The sequence below is a fragment of the Bubalus bubalis genome, chromosome 10 (assembly GCF_019923935.1).
Source record: "Bubalus bubalis isolate 160015118507 breed Murrah chromosome 10, NDDB_SH_1, whole genome shotgun sequence".
NCBI lineage: Eukaryota > Metazoa > Chordata > Mammalia > Artiodactyla > Bovidae > Bubalus > Bubalus bubalis.
The window spans coordinates 5,392,079-5,416,449 of record NC_059166.1 but is presented as its reverse complement, the minus strand read 5'-3'; the positions used below and the strand labels follow the sequence as shown (position 1 = coordinate 5,416,449).

Below are 24,371 nucleotides of genomic sequence, written 5' to 3'. Positions count from 1 at the left end.
AGTCAAGTTATCACTAAGGGGGAAAAAGATGAATCTCCTCAAAGTGACATAGCAAAGCTAAAAAAAAAAAAAAAAGTGAAAGCATTTCTTTAGGATTCTAGAAGTAGATAACCTCAAAACATCTCCCCAAAAGGCTTCTTCTCTTATTCAATGTAGAAAAAATGAATTTTGCCCTGGCTTGTCTTGCCCTCTTGCCTTCCACTTCCATTCTTTCATCTCCAGAAAGAATCAGACTAAAATTTACGATTATTTCCACTGTAATTTTCCAAACATTATGGGAGAAAGCACTTTTATTCTAAAACAGGTAATGCTATTTCTATAAAGTAAATTGGGTCTAAGCAAACCCCAAATAGGATATTTCTGGCAAAACAAATGTTGACAATTTAATCTAGGTCTTTAAATCAAAAACTCCTTAAAAAACAAAATATATCTGTGTCTCTTCTCACCCTTCCTTAATTCAAATTAAAAGGTGAAAGATTCAAAGAAACCATAAATTCATAAGTATTATGAGATATCTTCTTAATGAAATCTTTTTTATTGATGAGTCATCTTTTTAGTAGATTATCTTTTGAAAAATGTTAGTTTTATTCCACTGCAACTAACATTTCTGTCTAAATACCAACTAGCGCAAACAAGGAATTACTGTTTGCAGTCATCTCCATTTCATAACTACTAAATCCAGTAAACCCAGAACTGGAAATGTGTTCAGAATCATCCAACAGAACATCTGTGATGGTTCGGCGTCACCAAGAAACATCTTATAAGAATAATATTTGCAATAGAGTCCACACACACACTCTGCTGACACCCGAACCCAGGCCCCAAGGGCTCAATCTCTCCGCAGGGCAGATGGCGTCATGCAGACCCAGGCAGAAGATGTGCAATTTTAGCTGTGGCCGAAGCCATCACTGATTACAGGACTTAACAGGGAAAACTGCTTTCAATTGGACTTTAAAACTTTTCAAATGGTTTAGTTAAACATTTGAGAAATGAACAAACAAACAAAAAACCCAAAAAACAAAAAATGCACTTTCTGATCCACAAAGAAATGACTTCGTTTTTTCTGTTAGTACTTTTTAAAATCGCACTCAGCATCGCTTCAGGTTGTCTGGCGCTGTCGGGCACACTCGGAAGGACCGGCGCTCTCATCTCGCGCTGAACTCACCAGCATCTCACGCGGGGACACGGTGGACAGGTGTGTCCTCTGCGAGTCACTTGACGTCATGGGTGCTCTCACGCAGAGGAAAGCTTGGGGCTGGACTTGGCCGCAATTCCAGTTCCCACGCCGGGCACGTGAAGTGGCCACGCTTGTCAACACATCGGACCCCACATCGGACAGCCGGAGAAGGAGGCGGTACACCAGAGGAGGGTGTCTCGAAGCCGTGTCACGTCACAGCCATTTGTCCCGTGACTGTAATTTGGCCTTCGGTGCGGTGAGACAAGGGCTCTGCCTGGCTTCTCAGCCACTGCTGCCGAAGGCTGTGGTGAATGCTGTTTTGTCAGGTTAATCTGTTTATTTGTCTGAGATGTTTGCTAGTTTCCACTGGGTTGGGAAGATCCCCTGGAGAAGGGAAGGGCTACCCACTCCAGTATTCCAGCCTGGAGAATTCCGTGGACGGTAGAGTCCATGGTGAATTCCATGGTGGCCAAGAGTCGGACACAGCTGAGCGACTTTCACTTTCGCTTTTCACTTTCACAGTTATTTCAAGGCCCCCGTACACGTACGAGGTGACACAGGCCGCTGCTCTCACGGGCATGGCGGGTTACACCATAAAACCGGAGCTTCCAAAAGTTGGTATGTAGTGTGAAAAAAGATGGATAACAGTAGCCTGGACCTCCGTTGAGTCGCTGCTTACCATTTCCAGATTCACTCGGGTGGTTTTTAATTGAGTTTCCCATGCTGGTGTTTTCTTGAAGAACATCTGGTGCATCGGCTCTGAGAAGCCCCCAGGTCATGACGGTTTCAGAATGACAGGCGGGGTGGGCACAGCGCCTTCACCTGCAGACGCTCAGCCCATCCACCATGTGGAGGACATCTGCCTGCACTTCTGCAGGACTAGCGGAAGCGCTGCTTCTGTCTAGATCGTGTCCACTTTTCTTAGTCACGACCAGAGACCATAGATGGTGGTGGTGGTTTGGTCACTAAGTCGTGGCCAGCTCTTTGCGACCCCAGTGACTGTAATTTATCCTTCGGCGCGCCACTGCCTTCCTGCCAGGTTCCTCCATCCATGGGATTCTCCGGGCAAGAATACCTGACTGGGCTGCCATTTCCTCCTCCAAGGGATCTTCCTGACCCAGGGATGGAACCGGCGTCTCCAGCGTCTGCTGCTTCGCAGGCAGATTCTTTACCACTGAGCCACCTGGGAAGCAGAAGGAATAGGTCGAGTTTATTAATTATTTCATCTGTTGGAACAGAATGAGTAATTCTTCGGGTATGTTGAATAAGCAACCTGAAGTAAGCATTTGTGTGCTTTCTACTCCTGATGCCTTAAACACAGCTTTCATCTCTCTCTAGCTTGTGCATTACAGTTCATTTAACAGTATCTATACCCTTAAGTCTGGAGAAGGCAGTGGCACCCCACTCCAGTACTCTTGCCTGGAAAATCTCACGGACAGAGGAGCCTGGTAGGCTGCAGCCCATGGGGTCGCTGAGGGTCAGACACGACTGAGCGACTTCACTTTCACTTTTCACTTTCATGCATTGGAGAAGGAAATGGCAACCCACTCCAGTGTTCTTGCCTGGAGAATCCCAGGGACGGGGGAGCCTGGTGGGCTGCCATCTCTGGGGTCGCACAGAGTCGGACACGGCTGAAGCGACTTAGCAGCAGCAGCAGCATACCCTTAAGTGAAGTGGCTCTGTCGTGTCTGACTCTTTGCAACCCCATGGACTGTAGCCCACCAGGCTCCTCCATCCGTGGAATTTTCTAGGCAAAAGCACTGGAGTGGGTTGCCATTTCCTTCTCCAGGATACCCTTAAGAGTATTGGTCAAAACACTGGAGTCAGAAAGACCCGAATCTGGATGTGACCCTCCTTGAGCATCCCATGCCCTCCCGTGCTGCCTTCCGTGGCTCTTCCTGTCCTGGGACGAAGGGGCTCGGGAGTCTGGCCTGCCCTCACAGAGAAGCATTCTCTCAGGACAGTCTCCAGTGGGGTCTGAGCAACAGGACAGAGGCCAGCTGCACAGGGCTCTGGGCTGGGTCCGTAGCCCAGACTCAGTCTGGTGGCATAAACGTGACCTACGGGGACCTTGGCCAGCTCCCCAAAGGCAAGAGCCTCGTCTTTTCCACCTTGCATGAGCCCACAGGGCCTCGTCTCGTGCTGTCTACCAAGAGCCCATCATCCTTCAGAATGGCCAGAGGTGCCACCAACAGCAACTTGGGAAGACCTTGCTCTGGCCACCAAAAGTATTCTTTTCCCACTTGGATTTTGTCTTTTTTTTCCCCTGCCTTTTTCCTGTAATAGTAGTAACCAAAGAAAAGAAGAAAGCTTCTACACAGTATAAAGTGTAAAAATGCTAAGAGAGTGTTTCATCAAAACCCTCCATGATATGGGTCCGTGGCCAGGCCAGGCCCCCTGCCTTGCAGATCCGCACCTGTGTGAAGGTCCGATGCCTTGGCCATGCCTTGGGGCGAGGGGGCGTGATGGTCACTTCACAACCACGAGTTCATTCGCTGGGAGGATGCCCTTGACAGCAGACAGACTGGGATACACATACCAGCCAGTGCTGACCAAAATGGCCCTGAGGAAAAGAAAGAATCCAGGTGGGGGCTGTTTAAACAGGCTTAGGTAGAAAAGGAGGCTGCCCATGCTTCCACATTCTGCCTACACAATCCAAAACCACTTCAACGTTCAGAATGACAAGCGTCCTCAAAATGTTGGATTGTCCAAAAAGTTCCTTGGGGGTTTTCTGTACCAGCTTATGTAAAACTCCAAACAAACTTTTTGGCCAACCTGATAATTCCTAACCAAGAGAGTTCCAAGCAGTAGGGTCTCGTCTCCCGCACACAAAGACTTCCAAGAGGAGAAACGGAATCCCTGATTCTAGTCTACCTGCATAGTATTCCGTTATAAATGCAAAGTCTGGTTTGGACTGTTCTTACGGGTCCTGTTTGTTTGGTTAATCAGTGTATCTTTCCAGCTATTGGACAGAAAATAGACTCCTAGCTTCCTGAATTGAAATGTCATCTTCCTCACCAGAATTGACGATTGTACATAACCATCTGGGTTGTTCTTAAAGCATCCTATTCTCACAAGCGTGTCTTCCTGCGGCATCATACGTATTTAAAATGATGAGCTCAACCTAATCACCTCAAACTCAGATTCTCAAAGAAACTGACTCTAGAGCAGTTCTGAAATGGAGACCGCCCCGCTCACCTGCCCCAGGATGTGGCCTGACCCTAAACCGTGCCTGCTCATCCCTCCCACGCCCAAAGGAAGGGACGGTGCTCCTTTGTTGAGCTTTTTCCTCCCCCAGGGATACACATTCTGCAATCACGGAATATTCCAACTCCAACTCCCTTTCTGAATAAGCAACTGTTATTCTGCTCTGTTCTTTTTATCACTTGGTTTATGCACTGCTGAGAAACAAAAAAGCTACATAGTTTTCTTACTCCTACAGTTACATATTTTTTAAGAAGTAAGAATAGGTCACTATTGAAATAAAGCGCTGCTTGTCATGGTAGTATTCTGGGAGGCAGCGGGACAAACAGGGCGTGTTAAGCTTTCCGTTGTGTGCAGACTTTCCCACCCCTCTCTGCCCCCACCAGGAAAATATGTCTGTCCCGTGATCTATTCAGTCCTTGACCTTTTGACTAACAGGCCAACAAAAGGCGCCATTTATTGGTGATTAATTTACGTGTCTTTGTCCATCAGGAACTGGATCAAGGCTGTCACAACTCAGCACCATCACCAGTTACACTCGCCACCTGCGCCTGGGGCATTTTTGCCAGGGCTTGGTGGGCCGTGCAAACCCGCATCCTGTCAACTCCCCCCTAAGTCCACCTGTTTCGTGAGCAGGGGAGTTCAACCGGAATGTCATCCGGGCTCGGGGTGGGGGGCCCTCAGGGACCAGCCCAGACACTGTCGTTGGCCTTCCTTCAGGGCCCCCTCGGAACCCCGGGAGCTGACCTTGCTCCTCGCACATGCCTTCCTCCCAGTCTCCCTAGTCACACACGTGACCTGTTTCCGGTCCTGCTGCACCTTTCTTGGACCGTGTTGCTTTGGCCTCCTCTGTTTTGGAACTTCTTCCTTAGCGTCTTTTCCTCTCCCCTGTAACGCACATCACCGACCCCTGCCCAGTGCACACACACACACATGCTCACAAGCTTCTTCCTCATTCTCTCTTTTCTGTGTGTGCTCGGTCGTGTCCAACTCTTTACAACCCCCTGCACTGTAGCCCGCCAGGCTCCTCTGTCCATGGGATTCTCCAGGCAAGAATACTGGAGTGGGGTGCCATGCCCTCATCTCCCTGACCCAGGGACTGAACCTGTGTCTCCTGCATCGGCAGGCAGGTTCTTTACCATGGAGCCCCCTGGGAAGCCCCTTCTCCCTTAATTCAACTCCAAACCTCCTCGTGTTGGAAACCCACACATGGATGGATTCCATGCTGTCCTTGGTGGGAGATCCTGACTGCACTGATTCTCTTCTCAGACCACCCTGTAAATCTTTTTTTGATTTAAACTATTTAAGTATTTGTCTGTATATATTTTTAAAGTTTACCTTTAGCTGAAAAACAACCAGGCAAGAACTCTTTGTTCAAACATCCTATCTCTTGTTTATTCTGTACAGCTATCATGTATGAATATTTTAGATGATCAGCTACTCTGTAAATCAACCTTTAACTTAAATCCAGCTTTCTCCATCACAGCAGAAAGGCTTCCACCATGAGAAGGGCAAAATCCACCTCATGACGATGGCTTTGCAAACCATTTTAAGTTCATTCGTTATGAAAAATGGATATGCACTGTAGCTGTGTAACTCATAACCTTTCTCTTTCTGAAAATTAGTAGTATTTCTGCCTGCCCTCACCCCCCACCACACAAAACTAATCAGGAGAACCATGTCCTTTCTCTGCGTTACCCAAGACAGCGATATTTCTCTAACAAGTTTCTGGGAAAATCAAGCAAAAGAGCTGCTTATCTGTGCTGTGTGGGATTGTAATTGTTACCTTTATTACTGGTCTGAACCACTACTCTGTCTTTTTTAAAATGTTTAAAATAACTGGGGAAAAGCAGCTTTGAAATGCCATCCCCCACCCCTCTATTATTTTCACATTCAAGCAAGCTAAGCATTGGGAGCTGTATTGAAATCTGAATAAGATGAACACATTCATCCAGGAAAGTGCACATTTTCCAGCTGCAGCTGCTCTCCCCATAGTGTCCCTGGCCTGGGCCCTCGTCCTCACCACCCCCTCCCAGCCTCTCAGCCTGCCCCGTGGCCCTTTCCTTTCGTCATGGATCAGGTGCGGTAGTGTCAGCAAAGGCACCAAGGTGACTCATGTACGGGGAGGATGAGCGGTGTTGAAGCCTTTAGAAATCTGGGTGGGAAATACAACTCACAGGCCGGTCATGACTCTTCCTGGGCTTCCCTGGTGGCTCAGATGATAAAGAACTGGCCTGCCGATGTAGGAGATGCAGGTTCGATCCTTGGGTCGGGAAGATCTCCTGAAGGAGAGCATGGCAACCCACCCCAGTATTCTTGCCTGGGAAATCCCACGGACAGAGGAGCCTGGTGGGCTACAGTCCACGGGGTGGCAAAGAGTCAGACACAACTGAGCGACTAAACAACAAGGACTATTATTAGGTGGAATTTCTGTTCTCTGGATGGAAGCAGACCCCCACGCACCTGGGTAACCTCTCAGGTGGAACACGATCAGATGCTTCTTATCCAAACCCTTTGAGACCATGAGACCCAGGCTCCCACCCAGGCTGTGGATGGCCAGTCCAGGAACCCCTTCCTGCAGAGTCTGAAAGGCAGCTGAGCGGTCACTTCCAGGCTCAGGGAGGTGAGACTTCGGCCGGGTCCTCCAGATGCGCCCCCCCACCCCCAGGGCAGTCCGCCTGCCTGGACTTAGACCCCAGCACCAGCAGAGCTCCCGTCCCTATGAAGCCATAACTGAGGACTAGATCGAGGCGTTCAGGAAGAGATGAGGAAGAGACGGCAGGCAAGGCCATCCCCGCTCCCAGCTGCACCTCCAGTGATAGGGAGGGGCGGGGGTACTAGCGGAGGCTGAACACTGGGGTTAGTGAGGCTGGGAGGGGACAGTGTGCACCCCGCGGATGCAAGCCCCAGACGTGGGCACGGGCTAAGGCCTCCGCTGCACCGCGTGTCCGTCTGTGATCACGCAGAGCCAGCACCGTCGTCTGACCATGGGCCCTTCCTTCTAACTAGGCCATCTCGGTGCTTTGAAGAAGCCAGGGCCCGGGAGAACGCTCCTGATGCAATTACCGGGTCGAAACAGAGTCCCTGACTTGTGAGCTGTGCTGTAACTGCGGGCCACCTGGTTTTCATTTACGCCCTCATGTCTCCAGCTGAGACGACTTTTCAGCACCTCACTTTTGTTTACACTCGCTGACCTTTCGTCAGTTCCCTTCTAGTGGGACTTTGTGTTCTGGTCTATCCGTCACCACTCCTGAGACTCCACCGGCATCATGTCAAATGATCCGACGTTGACTGATCCATGTCAGTGTCAAACATTACATGCTTGTGTCTCGTGGCACAGGCCTTGGAGACCAGTGCCTAGACCCATGCATAGGACTTTTTGGGAAAGCGCCGCGCTTTCCCAAAGTAATGGGCCTCTCTGTGTGTTTACATGAACCAGTGAACTCCGGGGATGGCATTGACTACAGCCAGCAGAAGCGGGAGAACATTGGCGACCTGATCCAGGAGACACTGGAGGCCTTCGAGCGCTACGGCGGCGAAGACGCCTTCATCAACATCAAGTACATGGTCCCCACCTATGAGTCGTGCTTGCTGAACTAGCAGGGAGGCAGCTGGGCTTGGGCGGAGGGGGTGCTCCCCAGGGTGCTCCCCACCACCCGTCTCTGCCGCTGCTAGCATCTCCTTATCCGCAACTTCGGCCGCTCAGCATTTCCACAGCTGCTGAAACAGCGGGTCATGGGCCCTCGGATTGTTAGCCCTGTTGAGAGCAAGGCTTTCCCATACATAAATAGTGCCTGTTTCTTAGATTACAATAGTGTACTGTGCTTATTTGTTCCAGGAGAAGAATCGCTTCTTTATCCAGTTCGGAAAGAAAGCAGGAGTCCGAGTTAAACCTTCGGTTGTATGGACAATAAAACTATGATTTTCGTACGCAATTCAGCAATTGTGTCTGCCTGCCCTGAGGGTGATGTCAGAGGTTGGAAGGGGAGTGTTTAGGCCGACTGCTTAATAGGTGTTGGTCGTGGACCCGGGGGCCCGTTCAGCAGCACCTCCCCAGCAGCTGGGTAGAACAGTGTGCTTTGATACTTGATAGAACAGTGGGATCTATGCCCCCATCACAGGGGGACAGTTTCCAGCGCGTTCCAAACCTCGGTTATAAACATAACTGATGCTTCTGGCCCACCGGAATTTGCAGGGCTTCCCAGCTTATACTGGGGGAGGGGGGCACAGGGGAGGGGGGTTGGGTCAGGTATGAAATGCCCCGTGGCACACACGACTGTTTTAAAACGCTAGCTTGCTTCCTTGGCCCCCGTGGTCCGACATTCCTGCACCCCAGGACCCCGGTGTAATGGACAACACACTACCCAGCAGGCGGTTTGGGGCCTTCCATCAAGATGACTTACGTGCATCGTAGCGCTCGCCCCTGGGAACAAGTCAAGTCCTTTTCTTCCGCAGTTCTCCTCCCGCTGGTGGGTTGGGTGGGTTCCCATAGCACCTCTTGCTGAGTCTGACGGCACCGTTTGGGAATTTTATTGAGATTAAAAACAACAACAACAACAAAAAAAAAACAACACATGCACTGCTTCATTCAACTGAGAAAGCGAAAAGGTGCCCAAAGAGAAGCGTGAGTGTAAGGTGCCCAGACAAGGGCCTGCAAGGTGCGGGACGCTCAGCTCGGAAAGCTTCAGGGTGAGGGACCCCGATTCCATGTGCCTGCGAGCTGCCGTGGCTGCCGGCGGTGTGGGCCAGGAGGGTCTCGGTCTGCAGCGAAAGCAGCACCTGCACAGAAGGGAGGAATTGAAATGTGTCCCCGGGGAAGTGAGCCCTGGCCCCCAGGTGGTTGTCCGTAATTATTGAAGACACAAGTGTCCAGAGGCAAACCCCGAGTTTGAAAACTGGTTCAGTATTCATCTTCCTTGGTGCCGGGCTCCGCATATGAAATCTAGCATCTGAGTAGCTACCACCTAGTTCCCGAAGCATTTTTTTTTTTAGGATAAATGGAGATGCATGACCGGGTAAGACAAATTGGCTTTCGGGTATAATATCAATACTTGGAAAAGACAGAGCTAGAAGCGGTCATGGAGAGGTTAAGACAGGTTTTTCTCCAAACTATGGTGTTCCACTGTACCCAGCAGCTGTCTCCCTGGCATCAGCGATGTGTTTGAAGTGACCCCTAAGTCCCTGATACTGTCAGTCAGAAGGATCCCGCTGTCACTGCCTTTGAATGTTCCTGCCAGAATTTCCTCCACGGCTCCATCAGGACTCGGGGACCAGCCTACGGTCTCACTCTCTCTCCTGCTCGTGAAAACACATGGAGTAGAAGCGAGGAGACCTTCCAGCCTCTGAGCCCAGAGCCCTAATTCTGGTGTGAAATTAAAACACGGAGGTTCCTTTCCCAGCTCTCTGTCACTTATTAGCTGTGCCGCCTCGGGCACGTAATTTAACTTCTCTGAGTCTCCAGTTTCCTCAGCTGTGGGAACTGAACGTGGAGATTACTCCTACCCACAAGAAGGTTCTAAGAACTAGAGGTGATCTTACTGAAATACTTAGCATAGTTTCTTACACCTGTTGGTCTTTACTGTAAAGGAACAAGACATGAAAAATGACCAGCTTCCACCCCAGCAAAGCAATATATGATTGGGAAAATCCTCAGATGATATGGTGCCTCCTAGAAAGCAATGGTGAGCTCTTTGTCATAAGAAAATAATTTTGCAGAAAACCAAAGCAACTACAGATATGGCAGTGTTCTCCAGAGATTTTTTTTTAATGCATTGTTTTACTAGTATAGAACTAGGAATGGCTGCCTTTTCTGTCATCTCGACCCCCGGTGGCTTCCTCCCTGTCTGTAGGGACACACAGAGGAAGAGAGTGGGTGGAGGTGAAGGGGGAGAGAGCCCCAGGTACCCCGGGAAGTGCCCCCCCCACCTCGTGGTCAGCCCAGGTGGGCAGGTGCCTGAAGGCATCTCACACCACGTGAGCAGACGGCAGAGCTCAGAGCTCGGAAATCCCTGAGCAAAGGCCCTCAACGGGCTGCTAAACTCGGGGAACACGGGAGAAGCCCACCAGGAAAGGGAAATTAAGCCCAGCTGGAGGAGAGATGCTCAGGACTGAGGAGACAGAGGAGGCCCAGAACGAGGACTTCCAACGTCTGCGCAAACATCAAAGAACGTGGAAGGCGGGAAGCCCAGAGCACCCCAGCTGCTTCTCAGATGGGTTAACAGTCTATTTGTTGAAGAAAAACGCTGCGTGGAACCCTGGGCCTCCTGACGATTCAGAAGACCGGGAGCTGGAAGAGGAAGCCGGAGCAGAAGTGTCTGAGGTACAGCACACCTCTCGGAAGAAGTCAATCCACGGGCCCGCTGACGCCTTCCAGAGGGACGCTTCATCAAGGCTGGCAGGATAACCAGGCTGCCACCTGAGAGCTCTTTCCCTCCCCAACTTATCCCTGTCCATCGGAAACAGCCTGGAGGCTAGAGGGGTGGAGCCACGTGCGGTGCAGGGGAGGTCCCCAGCGGACCAGGGCCCCTCACATGTGCCGGTCTGGGTTATTATAGCACTGGAGCTGCTGAGAGAGACGTCGGGTTCGCACAAGCCCACTGCCCCCTGCAAGTCGCCTCCGTGGGCACACCCTCATCTTCGAGGGAGGCTCCCCCACCAACCCCCGGCACCACCGCCCCGCCCTCCCCACCCGCCCCACCTCTCGCCAAACTGTAGGAACAGCGCATCATTTTACGGCCCAATTCTATCTGGAAACATCAGACAGAAATTCACAGTTGGAAAATTCTGCGAAATGGTTGCATGCTTGGAGAATATGGTCTTCAAAGCTGAAGTTTTCTTATGTAAACAAGCCTCAAGTTTTTTCAAGGTTTGCCTACAGGCAGTCTAGAAACAGGAGATGTTCTGGTGCAGGAGGAGGGACGTCCCAGAACACTGTCATTTAGAGAAGCCAAAAGGAAGTGCTCCTACTTCAATACCCACCACATCGCTTACTTCTTGGGCTATTCTGAGACATTCATCACTGGCCTTCTATAAGCAGAAGCTGGGAAGCTCTAAGACTGCTTTGAAAGAAGTAATAAACCTGGGGAAATATTCCGTGAACATTTTTCTAATCATAAATTCCTACTCTGATGGGATTTAAAGTGGAGTCAGAAAACCTCAAATGCTTTCAAAACAATTCTACCCAGGAAAGCATCCCTCTTCTAGAAATGTACCAGTGGACCAGTTTTCGAAAGTTCTCTTTCGAAAACAAGAAACTTCGAGACCTAAGCTAGAAATGACCATGCTTCCTTCCAGTCACACCAAGACAATCCGTGTCCACAATTCAAATATTCGGGGTCTGGCAGGCTCTGCCCCAACACACAGCCTGCAGACCCGCAGTGCCCCAGCCAGGAAAGGCCACTCGTGTGGTGACCAACCCCAGCTGCCCCCTCACCCCACTCAGTCCCCAAGAGGCTCTCACAAAACCACCCTCTTTATAAGATCCAGGAGGAAGGGCTTTCCTGAGCTCCAGCCCCTTTTTTTCTTTCTTTTAAAATAAGAGATATTTTGTTTATTCCAATAATAAGATACTGGAAGTGAGTTAAATATCCTGGTTACTCTGTGCGCTGGACTCAGCATTTCCTTGCCCTGATAATGAGCAGAGGACGAAAGTCCATTTTGAAGTGGGAACTGCCAACCACTCTACTAGGCTTATTTGTAATCGGGGTGTCTTAATGCATCTGGTCCCATCACTTCATGGCAAATAGATGGGGAGAGTGTGGAAGCAGTGACAGATTTTATTTTCTTGGACTCCAGAATCACTGCTGATGGTGAGTGCAGCCATGGAATTAAAAGATGCTTGCTCCTTGGAAGGAAAGCTGTGACGAAACTAGACAGTGTGTTAAAAAGCTGAGACATCACTTTGCCAACAAAGGTCTGAATAGTCAAAGTTATGGTTTTTCCAGGAGTCATGTATGGATGTGAGAGTTGGACTATAAAGAAAGCTGAGCGCCAAAGAACTGATGCTTTTGAGTTGTGGTGCTAGAGAAGACTCTTGAGAGTCCCTTGGACTGCAAGGAGATCCAACCAGTCCATCCTAAAGGAGATCAGTCCTGAATATTCATGGGAAGGACTGATGCTGAAGCTGAAGCTCCAATATTTTGGCCACCTCATGAGAAGAACTGACTCATTGGAAAAGACCCTTGGGAAAGATTGAGGGCAGGAAGAGAAGGGGATGACAGAGGATGAGATGGTTGGATGGCATCACCGACTCAATGGACATGAGTTTGCCCAAAAGAGAGACAGTGAAGGGCAGGGAAGCCTGGCGTGCTGCAGTTCATGGGGTCACAAAGAATTGGACACCACTTAGCGACTTAATAACAATTCAAAAAATACTCTAAGCATCCTCTCTGCTCTGCAGCAGGGGAAAAAAAAATAGTAGTACTTGGCTTAATCAAGAACACTTTGCTGCAGAAAAATACATATTGGTGTGGAATCTGATTTGCCGGCTTCAAAGTGTGAGCATGTGGAAGCTGAATGGAGATCCAGAGCACCAGTTGGGCTTTGCTTCTGGGAAACCCCATCAACAGCAACAGTTTGTGCTGAAGCTGATGTTAAAGGGGAACATAGGAGCCGTAACCACCATGATACAGCTCGGCATGGGCTCCTGGGGAAGGAAGGACTCTATTACTTCTGCTTGCATGAAGCTGTCTGCTTGGATCTCACCTCTGGTGCAGTCTGCCTCTCCGGACAAGTTCTTTGGCCACCAGCCGGCTCTCCCATCACCCGTGAAGGATGTAGACAGACATGGGGCGGAAGGAGCTCTGCAAGTCGGTTCATTAGCCTTTCTCTATTTCAGGGGTTGATTTTTTTTGCCTCCTCTGGTGGGAATATTTTTAAGGTATTTGGATACTTTGTTTTTCCTTTGCCAAATTCCTGTAAATTTCAATCTGACTGAAAGGATTTGTTCTCTTCCTGTGTGTGGTAAGTCTAACAAATGTATTACGTTGGTTTCTTTTTTCACATAGAAAGTGCTGAGAAGTAGCTCCTCATCGTGCCTTCAGTCTATTGTAGGTGCCGCCCCCTCCACTCAGATAAGTGCAGGCGGCCCGCAGCATTTCCATGGTGATTTCAGGGCAACTTTGGGTGTTCCGATCCCGTGGATGTGCCAGCGGACCTGGGCTTCAGCACTGCTACGTTCCAAGGTAAACCCAGTTCCATCCAGTAAGAGACGGCAGCGCCCCCATTAAAAGCGGGAAAAGAGAGTGTGTGCTGTGTCCCCACCTGGTGACAGTGGCCAGGGAGACGGGGCGAGTTCCCTTAAAGGTTGAGGGGCTGGTGGGTGCTCAGACCCGCGGCTCCGGGTCCCTCCATGCCAGCTGTGCCTCTTCCTGACCCCTGACCGTCCTGGGCCCGGGGTCCGGCCTCCATCGCCTCCAGCCCCTGGGCTCCGGATGCCGTCTGTAAGCCCCCAATTCCCCAGTTTAGTCCCGACCTCCCTAAATTCGCACAGGATGCTCCGCCTGGATGTCCAAAGGCTTCCGAGACCAAACCCCCGGTTCCCTGTACCCTCAGTCCTCGTCCTCCCACCCTGATGTGCCCCCCTCCACGTGCTCCAGCTTAGGCAGCGGGCACTCGCGTCACCCCTTCCTCAGCTGGAAACCCCAGAATTCTTCCTGACACATCTTCCTGGGTCCTGACGCAGCCTGTCTGCCAAGCTGCTCCCAGGTCTGACCACGACCCCTAACACCTTCCTTCCAGCCCCGTCCACTCGGCCGTCACGCCCAGACGACCAGCTTCCTCCGCACTCCCGGGAGCCAGGGCCCCTGGGGCCCAAATGCCATAGGATCACCCAGCTGCTCACAGCCCTAGACTCCCACTGCGCTCCGTGCTCCTCCCAACCCCTGGCCCCTCCTGACCTGTCTCCTCCCTCCCGTCTCCCTCCCCGTGTTCCCCCGATGTCAGCCCTACTGACCTCAACTGTGACTCACATGTGGTTTGGCAGGCGCTTCCCCAGGTGCTCTGCGGGCCCCTCTCCTGAAAGACTCCCTCCACCTCCATGTCCTGCTGCCTGGTCCCTAGTTTTCTTTACTGGCCTCAAACCCTCTGAGTACCGGACACGATGGACGTGTTCGCTTGCCTGTCTGCGGGGTGTGGGCTTCCGTAAGAAAAGGATGATGGCTCTGTCACCCCGCGCCCCGTGTTCCCCTTGCTGGGGGGCATGCCAAGGGCAGGTGAGCACCAGGGAGCAGGGTGGGTCAGTGAGTAAGCAGTTTTATAGACCAGGTGCTCCACCCTGCAGCCAGCTTATCCGAGAGGCAGCGGCCCTGCCCCACCTGGCGGAGGAGGACCCACGGTTCCTCCAGTGTCACCCTTGGGGAAGAGGAATGATCAGCGCCGAGTGAGACCCGCTGGAGACCTCGGACTGGAAAATACGAACAGACTCTGCTGTCCTGGGAGGAAAGCGAACAATGAAGTCGTTCAGTCGTGTCTGAGTCTTTGCGACCCCATGGATGGTAGCCTGCCAGGCTCCTCTGTCCATGGGATTCTCCAGGCAAGAATACAGAATGGGTTGCCATTCCCTCCTCTAGGGGATCTTCCCGACCCAGGGGTTGAACCCAGGTCTCCTGCATTGTAGGCAGACACTTTTACTTTCTGAGCCACCAGGGAAGTAGCTCTTTAAAAAAATTGTCCCCCTGATTGCGTCCTGGGAGAGGCAAGCACTACTCCTTTTAAACCGAGGCAGAGGAAAGTATTTTAAATGTCCTCGGAGGCTCTGGGGAACACAGGGCCCGTCTGGCTGTTCTCAGACAGCAAGTGGCCTCCATGTGGTCTCAGAGGCGGCTTGGACTCACTGGTTCCTACTCCCGAGTCCTCACTGGGTTCCCTCAGGGGAGCCAGACAGGTCACTGGGAGCACCTCCCGTCATAGGGGTGTCCCCTGTGGGGAACATCGAGCACAGATGGACCCAGATGTCTGTTTAAACCCACGTCCTGCAGGAGGCTGAACGGAAGCAGCCTGAGTGTCCTGACCCTGCTGACCCCCAGAGTCACCCCCTGGCCCTAGCATGGTGGTTCTCAGAGTGGGCTCCCTGGTCCAGCAACGGCAGCCTCACCATGGGCCTAGACGAGTCCAGCTCCTCGGGCCTGGGGCAGACCTACTGAACGGACACTCCAGGGTGATGTCCAGCTTCCCTGTTTGAACAAGTGCCCCCAGGACCCGAGGTCTGGAAACCAGTGTTCTGAACCAAGGCCTCTGCCCTAACGTTGATTCCCTCTCTTCCCAAAGGTGAGGCTGAAAGTCGGTGGTCCGTGAGGGGCCTGTGTTCAAGCTGGGCCACTCTTGCTGTTTTCAACCAAGCACGAGGGCTCTTCGGGGGACTAACTTAATGTAGCTTTTAAGAATAATATGAAAGCTTCAACCCTAGTCGGGAAGCTAACTAAATTGTCCTAAGTCTAGAGAACGAATAATACGTGTACCTTAGAAAAATACGGTTTCAATCAATCAGTTACAAAGCCAATAGTAAAAACCTATCGTTTTTGTTTTTTTTTTTTTCCAGAAGAGAAGGGAAAAACTGAAATTTATTGAAGGCTTAGTGTGTTAAGAGCTTTACAAACTTTCGTCCTCACAATGTTCTATGGATCAGGCAGTTGAGGTTAAATAACTTGCCCCAGGTCATGCAGTTAGAAGTGGTAGAGCTGAGAGGCCAGCCTGATTTTTCTGACCCTTCATGCCTCACCACCCATTGCACAGGCATACAGCCCCCTATGCTGAAACACCCGGGACATGCCTGTGCCCTGGCCACAACCCCTGGTGAATCAGCGTTACTGTCATGCCGGAGGAACTGGACTTTATTTTCCTCCTCCAGCACCGGAAGCACAGGCATGTCCCCCCAGAACCTGAACACCCAAGCAGCACAGGACAGGAGCTCTCCCAGGCCAGAGGGCGGAGGCAAGCAGCAGGAGCCCCTAGAGGTAGGAGGGAGACGGATACTTCTGGGACTGTTCAGCAGGTTTCTCTGTGCGTCAGCCAGTGAAAGAGGTGCTGGGGGCTACTGTGGCCCCAGCATTCATCTGGATCTGTTCAGTGTTGGGGGACACCTGGGTCAGAGCCCAGTCTCCTGGCTGCCCCCATGGAGGCTGAGGCTGTGGGGACGGGTAGCACGCTCCAGCCTGCGGCCGGACAGGAGACGCCCCAGGGAGGAGCCGCAGCTCAGGTCGCCGCAGCTGCGAAGGTGGAGGCGCTCTCAGCCTGGCCGGCCCCAGGGGCTCCGGGGCACCTGTTTATGCCCATGGGCTCCATTCCCATTGGGATCTGGGGCCTTCCTGGACACCTGGAGGAAACGGGTGACCAGGCCCCGGCCTGGCCAGCTGCCCTTCAGGTCCCCCAGGGAATGGGCTGGTGCAGGGCCTGAGGGCAGGGGGACCTTCTGGAAGGTGGGCACAGGGCGCCGCTTCTCTGCTGAGCGGGCTTCAAGTATTATCGGGGGTGGGGCGGGGGGAGCTTAAAAAGTCTCACTGTTCAAGAAAACACTTCCAAATATTCAATGTAGTGTCATCTTTACATTTGAAACTTTTTTTAATGGAATCATTTATATTAATACAAAAAGGAAAGTTTCTCATGAACTGCTCAAAACTCAGAGAATTAGGCTCAGCTGTTGTTATAAAACACTGCGTGTGTAATTTTCCTTAGTAGACACCCTCACTGAAGTAAGATTCGAAATCAACGTTGTGTCTGTGGCCCAGGTTTAAGGCTCTGTGGGTTGGTGACAGCCACCTACAGCTGAAACTATGTCCCCACACAGCACAGCCCATGGGTGTCACTTGATTCAATTAAATGCATAATAGGGCTATTCTAGAGCCAGGACTTTAAATGGCCTTTTTGTCTCCTCCCTCGTACATCTGGGCAGCAAACACTGCATTAAAATGCAGCAAGAAAAACGTCCCATGAAGAACTTTATTGACAAAAAGGTAAAAGTTTAATAACCCTTCAGTAGGCTCCATTCAAGAGGGGGGACTATGTGGGTAGGATTTTTACAATTCTCATAGGTATCCTCCGTATTGAAAGAATGTTTTCAGTTTAGAAGGAACTCGACTGCAAAACATTCCTGAACTGTGACCATCTCTGCCTTAAATGTGATATATTTGGTGGATCTTTGTTTGCTGAGTGAGGAATAAACCTGCTGAAGTGATTTTCCCTTCACAACAAAAATGACCCAAACATTGAAACTGATGAAAATGCCTTACTGAGAGGTAATAGATGGAGCCTTCTGGTCTTGCCGGGCTAGCTAATAACGTCACCGCTAAGCAAAGGCCACATAGCTGACAAATACCACAGCGCCTCACAAGAGGTCAGAGTTCTGGCTGAATAACGTCTTTCTCTGGAAAATCTATCAGAACCTACAAAGCAGTTACAGCCCAGAGAGGGCCTCCTGTCCCCCAGCGAGAGGAGCCCCCATGAGGCTCCCCCTACTCGAGGGGGTATCGTGGACCTCAACGGCATAACGTGTGTGAACACGGGAGTCATACCCACCACTCTCTTGGAAGAGCAGAGAGTGTACTTTTCCCCAAAGGACGTAAAATCTGAATCCTAACAAGCAGGACAGGATCTCAGGGGCTTTGCGACACTGCTGGGCTATGGTTAAAAAAGGAAGGTCTCCTGGGTGGGTGTACAAGGAGTCTAGACTGACTTGAAAAGAAGGAGATCCGATTCCAATCTAACCATTAAAATTATGTCTAGGGAGGGGTGTGGGGCGGGAGAGAGTTGCCAACACAGCGAGTCGGCATTCAACTTTGATTCAGGTCAGAGTGTGTTAGTCACTCAGTCCTGTCTGACTCTTTGTGACCCCAAGGACTGTAGCCCACCAGGCTCCTCTGTTCATGGGATTTCCCAGGCAAGAATGCTGGAGCGGGTTGCCATTCCCTTCTCCAGGAGAGTCTTCCCAACCCAGGGATCGAACCTGGGTCTCCTGCATTGCAGTGGATTCTTTACCACCTGAGCCAAGGCCAAGGTTTAACTTACAGGTCACTACCTCCCTCTAGATGGTGTTGACCTTCCAAGACTATTTCTGAGCCTGTTTCCCCACTTGAAAGACTACTTCTGAGGGTACTGAGAGGATTAAATGAGGTATCTTGTGACAGTCATTTAAAACTGTGCCTGAGACTTAATCTTTCAATGGAAGACCTCCAGAATTACGAGGGTAGATGTAAACACAGAACAAATAATTTGTGTACACATCTGTGCACTGAAATCCCAGACACACCCATCTCAGAGCAGGTGTCCATCCAGAGCACGCCCGCCAGCCCTGTGTTTCTGGGATGCAATGTGGTTTTCAATGCGATGTGGGACCCGTATCCCTGAACAGACAGAGATGCTACTCAGGGAGAAGCCTGTTTACTTCTGGCTGAAAAGACCGAGGCTAAACCTCATCTCCCCACGCTTCACACCTGGGAAGTGATTTTGGGTGTTACTATAGGAGTCCAGACAGCGTATATTTGCAGCCACAGTGGGCACAGACTCTGCGGCACTAACGTGTTTCTTCAGCATTTTATTTGTGAAAATGTCCACTCTGTGCCACTGCCCTGCAAAGACATGTGTCCTCCCTGTGTGCACAAACACACACACACCTCCCAGCCCTCCTCCCGGCCGCATCGTGTCACCTTCTCTGCGCCTCCACGTCCTTACATCACGCGCTTCTCCAGGGAACTTCCAGTCCCTCCTGGTCTTAGAGCCCCAGGCACAGTCAGTGGTTGGACCAACACTTCCGCTTTCCTGAGAACCACAATCTTCCCCCCACCCCTTCCTGCCACAACCTCAACTCGGCTGCCAGGAGCGTGTGGAGGACGCCAGGCCTGCTCTGCACAGCCGGGTCCACACCCATGGTCTTCCCTGACTCGGGGTTGCCTCTGCCCCCTTCTCTTCAGAACCTTCCAGCATAGCCAAGATTTGGAAGCAACCCAGGTGTCCACGGATCATGGATGGATAAAGACGTTGCGATTTACATATACAACAGTATTCCTCAGCTATAAAAAAGAATGACACCTTGTCATTTGCAGCAACAGAGATGGGTCTGGAGAGCATTATACCAAGTGAAATAAGTCAGAGAAAAATAAATGCCATGTAATTTCACCTATATGTGGGATCTGAAAAAGAAAACAAAACGGGAAGACTCACAGTTACAGAGAAGGGATGGATTAAAGAAGGCTCTTTAGAGGAACAGACTCCCAGCTATAAGAGAAATCAGTCACAGGATGTCAAGTACCACACAAGGAATAGAGTCAGTGATATTGTAACATGTGTGGTGATGGATGGTAACTGGTCTTACTGTGGTGATCACTTCATAATGTAGAAAAGTGTTAAATCACTGTGTTGTATACCTGAAACTAATATGCTTTTGCATGTTCATTATAATTCAATTTAAAAAAGGGGGGAGGGGTTCAGAGACGACGAGGGCGGGTCCAGAGTGGGTTCCCATACCCGGTGGGAGGTTGGCCCACAGAAACTCCCCAGCCCCCGGCAACCCTCCTGTTCTGAGTCCGTGGGATACAATTAAAATCTTCCAGAAGCCGGGAAAGCTGTGAAGAAGTTTATGCAAAGGTCAGAGCACAGAGGTGAGGAGGTCTCCACAGCCCCCTCTGATGCCTCACTTTGCCTCCGGTCCTGCTGCCCCTCCACCTGCCCCAGATGCCAGCGTGCCCAGGGCTCCCGCAGAGCTCAGGCCTAGACGCACCCTGCCGGGGTCACAGCCTGCCTTCCATCCCTCCTCCGTCCTCCCCCTTCCATCCCTCCTCCGTCCTCCCCCTTCCAGGCCGCAGGCAGGGCCGCCCTGAGCAGGGACCCCGGGGACCAACGTTTCAGCTCCTCCACCAGGAGCTCTGGCCACAAAACGGAAGCCCCTGGGCCTCCGTTTCCCCTTCTGTGAAGTGGGGTCATAGAGCTCGACCTTTGATCTCAAGTCCCTTCGATACCGGACTCTGGGACCCTATCCCGTGCTCCCAGGCTACTGAATAAAGCGGGGGCACAGTTATCTCGCCAGGGCTCTGGGCCACCCTGCAGAGGCCGGGGAGCTAGTCCCCCTCCGTGAGGCCGCTCAAGCTCCTCTCGGGGGAAGTGGGCCCTGGCCCAAGGTTGTGCCCGGGGCCTGGGAGAGCGCCTCCGTGCCAGCCCGCGGCCCCCCGCCAAGGCCGCTTTCACCGCGGCTCAAAGGCCTGGGGCGGCCCGGGGCTCCGACACTTTCCCACAGCCCCTGTCCGCCGGGGCGGGCGCGCAAAGAGGCTTTGTCTCCCCGGAGCCGCGCTCTCCTGCCCCGCGGGCTCCCTCCTCGCCCCTCTAATCCTTCCTGGCTCCGGGCGGGCACACCCCGAGCAGCACCATCCTCTCGGCGCCATCTACCCACGCCCCTCTGCGTGGTCCCTGGATTCTCCAACCTCTTTTCTATGACACGTCTTAGCATATCGGAAACGGCCGCTTTGGGGGCAGTTTCCAGGTCAGGTGAGGCGGAAGAAGGCACCCTATTCTACAGGAACAGAGGGCGGCTTGAGCCCATCACAGAAGCGGGGGCGGAAACTTTTATAACGTGACCGGCCCCCCCACCCCCCAACACAGGGAAGACAAGGCGGGCTTCAGGACAGCCCTCTGGGTTCTAGACTATCTTCCTAACACCCGGCCGTTGCTGATCATTTAGTTTTCGCCCCCACGTGTTCTAATCCAGCGCTTACAGGTGGAGTGGAGTCCCAGTGGATGCGGGGTCCTCGGTCTCCCTTTCTCACGACCCTCCAGGCAGCGCAGGGCTGCAGCTGGAACACTCCACAGCGACTCTCAGTTCCCCGGCTTCCCCCACTCCCTTTCCCATCCCAGCTTCTTTTCCTGTTTTTCTTCTCCTTTTCCTGCCCTGGGGCCTCTCCTAAAGTCCGCGGGGACAGTCCTGGGTGTTTCAGCAAAGTCCTCCCACAGTGAGCCACTAATGAGCCGGGAACAGGTGCAGCACGGGCAGAAGGAGGAAAAGAAGCCGAGAAAATGGAACTGAGGTTGGCTTCCGCGTCTCCATCACGACTGGGCAGGGAGGTGACAAGGGCCGTGCTGGGCTGCACCAGGGCCTGAGCTTCCTGGGGGCTCGGAGCTGTTCTCTGGCTCCAAGGAACCTCTGCCAAGGGGGCTAACAAATGATGCTCTCCATCGAAAGAATAAGATTCTACCTGAAACTGAAAGAAAGTTCTCTGGTGCCACGATTCTCCAGGAGGCAAGAATCCATCTCTCGAGGCTGTGCGTCATTTCCTCCCTCTTCTCAGCAGCAGTCTCTGCACTTCTGCTCCCTCCCCCAACACACCTGTGTGAGCTTCCGGGCAGAGGGGTCCTCTCAGTCCTATGATGTATCAGAACTCTCTTCAAGAACATCATACAGAGACTTCTCTGGAGGCCCAGTGGTTAAGACTCTTCACTTCCCGTGCAGACGGTGCAGGTTCAACCCCTGCTCAGGGAACCAAGAGCCTATGAGCCACACAGTGTGGCCAAAAAAAATAGAAAGAAAGAGCATCATACACCCAGCACTGGCCAGAAACCCAGAGAGTGGGAATTCGGAATAACTGGATGAAAACACACGACTTTGCTCCTTGTCAAAGATCAATTCCTATCCATCTATCTTTGATAATCGTCACTGAAAGATGAGCAAAAAATTCAATTCATGTGGTAAATGCCTGTTTAACAAGTTATAGTGCTTATTAAGGAAGAGAAACACATATCAGTTTTTAAAAGCTGTGGTCAAAAACGTATCTCTATCAATGGCCAGTAAGAACTCAAAAGAAGTTCTCATTATCATAAACCATTGGGGAAATACAAACTGGAGCCACACTGACACGTCAGAGCAGAGCCACCAGACTGCAAAAAATAGAGGTCTGATGATGCCAGCACTCCCTTCCACTGTTGGTAGGAGGGGAAATGCTATGCCCACTGCAACCATGACTCATTAATTTCACTCCTGGATATCTACCCAAGAGAAATGAACACTTGTGTGTACTCAGTTACTTGCACATGAATGTTCACAGAGCTTTATTTATCATAAGAGAGAACTGGAAACAGCCCACACGTCCATCCACAGGAGAATGGATGGACTAACTGCAGTCTGTACAATACAGCACTGCTCGGAGGAGGCAGTAAAGGGCTGACACCCGCACAGCGGTGGATGAAGCCCAACACCACGCGGAAGAGAAGAGAACATGCAGTTGATTCCATGTATGTGAGAGTCTTGCTGTTGTTCAGTCACTAAGTCGTATCTGACTCTTGGCCACTCCATAGACTGCAGCACGCCAGCCTCCTGTGTCCTTCACTATGTCCTGAAGTTTGCTCAAACTTTCGTCCATTGAGTCAGTGATGCTATCTAACCGTCTTATCCTCTGTCACCCTATTCTCCTCCTGCCCTCAATCTTTCCCAGCATCAGGGTCTTTTTCAACTAATCAGCTCTCTGCATCAGGTGGCCAAAGTGTTGGAGCTTCACCATCAGTCCTTCCAATGAACATTCAGAGTTGATTTCCTTTAAGATTAATTGGTTTGATCTTCTCAAGGAACTCTCAAGAGTCTTCTCCAGCACCACAACTCGAAAGCATCAATTCTTTGGCTGTGAAAGTCTAGAATAGGCAAAATAATCTAAAGCAGGAAAAGCGGAAACAGTAGTTACCTCTGACTGGACCAGGAGTAACTGGAAAGGGGCACTTTATGGGGAACTTTATGGGTGATGGAAATGGTCTATATCTTAACAGAGGTTAACAAGTGTATGAATGTGTCAAAAGACCAGCCAATATACACAAAAAATCTATGTTTCATTGTAAATTGCTTCTCTTTAAAAAACTGTAAAATGCTGGAGAGAAAGGGCAGTGGTCCTTCTGGAATGATCTGGGAGGGATACTGGAATCCAGCCAGCCCCGCCCCCGTCCCCCCCACATACCACAGGAAGAGGTGTGGACCAGCATGGGGCCCTGGTCTGGTGGGAAAGCACACCCCCATCACCCTGAGTCAGGGCAGGCCTTCTTAGAAATGGAAGTCTTGAGATTGGTGAACTCCCCAAAGGGCAGCGATGAGGATGGCTCTGTGGGCCCACCACACTTCCTCTCCCTGCACCAGCTGCCACCAGAGAGCAAGGGTTCCTCTCTCAACTACCAGAAATTTTCAAGTTGCAAAAACCTCAGAGTCATCAGATATGCCTTCCCACACAGCGTAGGAACCCCCAAGCACCACCCTCATGCCTGGTAATGCCTGACCTGACCTGGGTTGACCAGATGTTCCATGTCATCTGCTGGGAGACATTTAGAAGTACCTATAATGTTTTCCATCCAAAAATGTTTGGCTGAGTCCATCAGGGTTCTAATAGCCGCATTTCAGAGGCAACACAGGACACAGAGGAGTGAGTTAACAACTTCACAAGGAGGCAACTGAACAAATCCAGGAGGCAACTATTATGCAGCATAATCAGCCAAAATAAGTTGATGCCATGAAAAATGGACAGTTATGGATTAAAGAGACCTGAGGAACGTTGTCCCTTGGACTACAAGGAGATCCAACTAGTCCATTCTGAAGGAGATCAGCCCTGGGATTTCTTTGGAAGGAATGATGCTAAAGCTGAAACTCCAGTACTTTGGCCACCTCATGCGAAGAGTTGACTCATTGGAAAAGACTCTGATGCTGGGAGGGATTGGGGGCAGGAGGAGAAGGGGATGACAGAGGATGAGATGGCTGGATGGCATCACTGACTTGATGGATGTGAGCCTGAGTGAACTCCGGGAGTTGGTGATGGACAGGGAGGCCTGGCGTGCTGCGATTCATGGGGTTGCAGAGTTGGACACGACTGAGCAACTGAACTGAACTGAACTGAAGGAACATTAACAACCAGTAAAAGCAAATGGCCATGGCTTGGTTACTGGTTTGAACAAAATTACTGTAAATAACTCACCATTTGAACATAGACTAGGTATTGTGTGTGTGTGTGTGTGTGTGTGTGTGTGCGCGCGCGCGCACACGTGCTTG

General features: G+C 51.2%; 1 protein-coding gene and 1 long non-coding RNA gene across 3 annotated transcripts in view; one reads left to right on the top strand and one right to left on the bottom strand.

Moving 5' to 3' along the window:
- PACRG (parkin coregulated) overlaps positions 1-8,316 on the top strand; it is a 547,563-nt gene extending 539,247 nt beyond the window's left edge. Inside the window, exons 5-6 of one of the 2 annotated variants that reach the window (XM_025294972.2) lie at positions 7,821-7,941; positions 8,220-8,316. In XM_025294972.2, the coding sequence (XP_025150757.1) occupies positions 7,821-7,941; positions 8,220-8,295 (197 nt within the window). In that variant the 3' untranslated portion in view covers positions 8,296-8,316. Of the gene's footprint in view, positions 1-7,820 lie in introns of both variants that reach the window. The other variant, XM_025294973.3, reaches the window with a different exon arrangement.
- On the bottom strand, positions 1,041-22,697 carry LOC123327838. Its single transcript, XR_006542520.2, has 4 exons — positions 21,553-22,697; positions 8,785-9,160; positions 3,594-3,740; positions 1,041-2,360 (listed from the first exon to the last, which is right to left on the bottom strand). It is a non-coding gene; the product is annotated as an uncharacterized LOC123327838 (long non-coding RNA).
- Between the last annotated feature and the right edge of the window lie 1,674 nt (positions 22,698-24,371).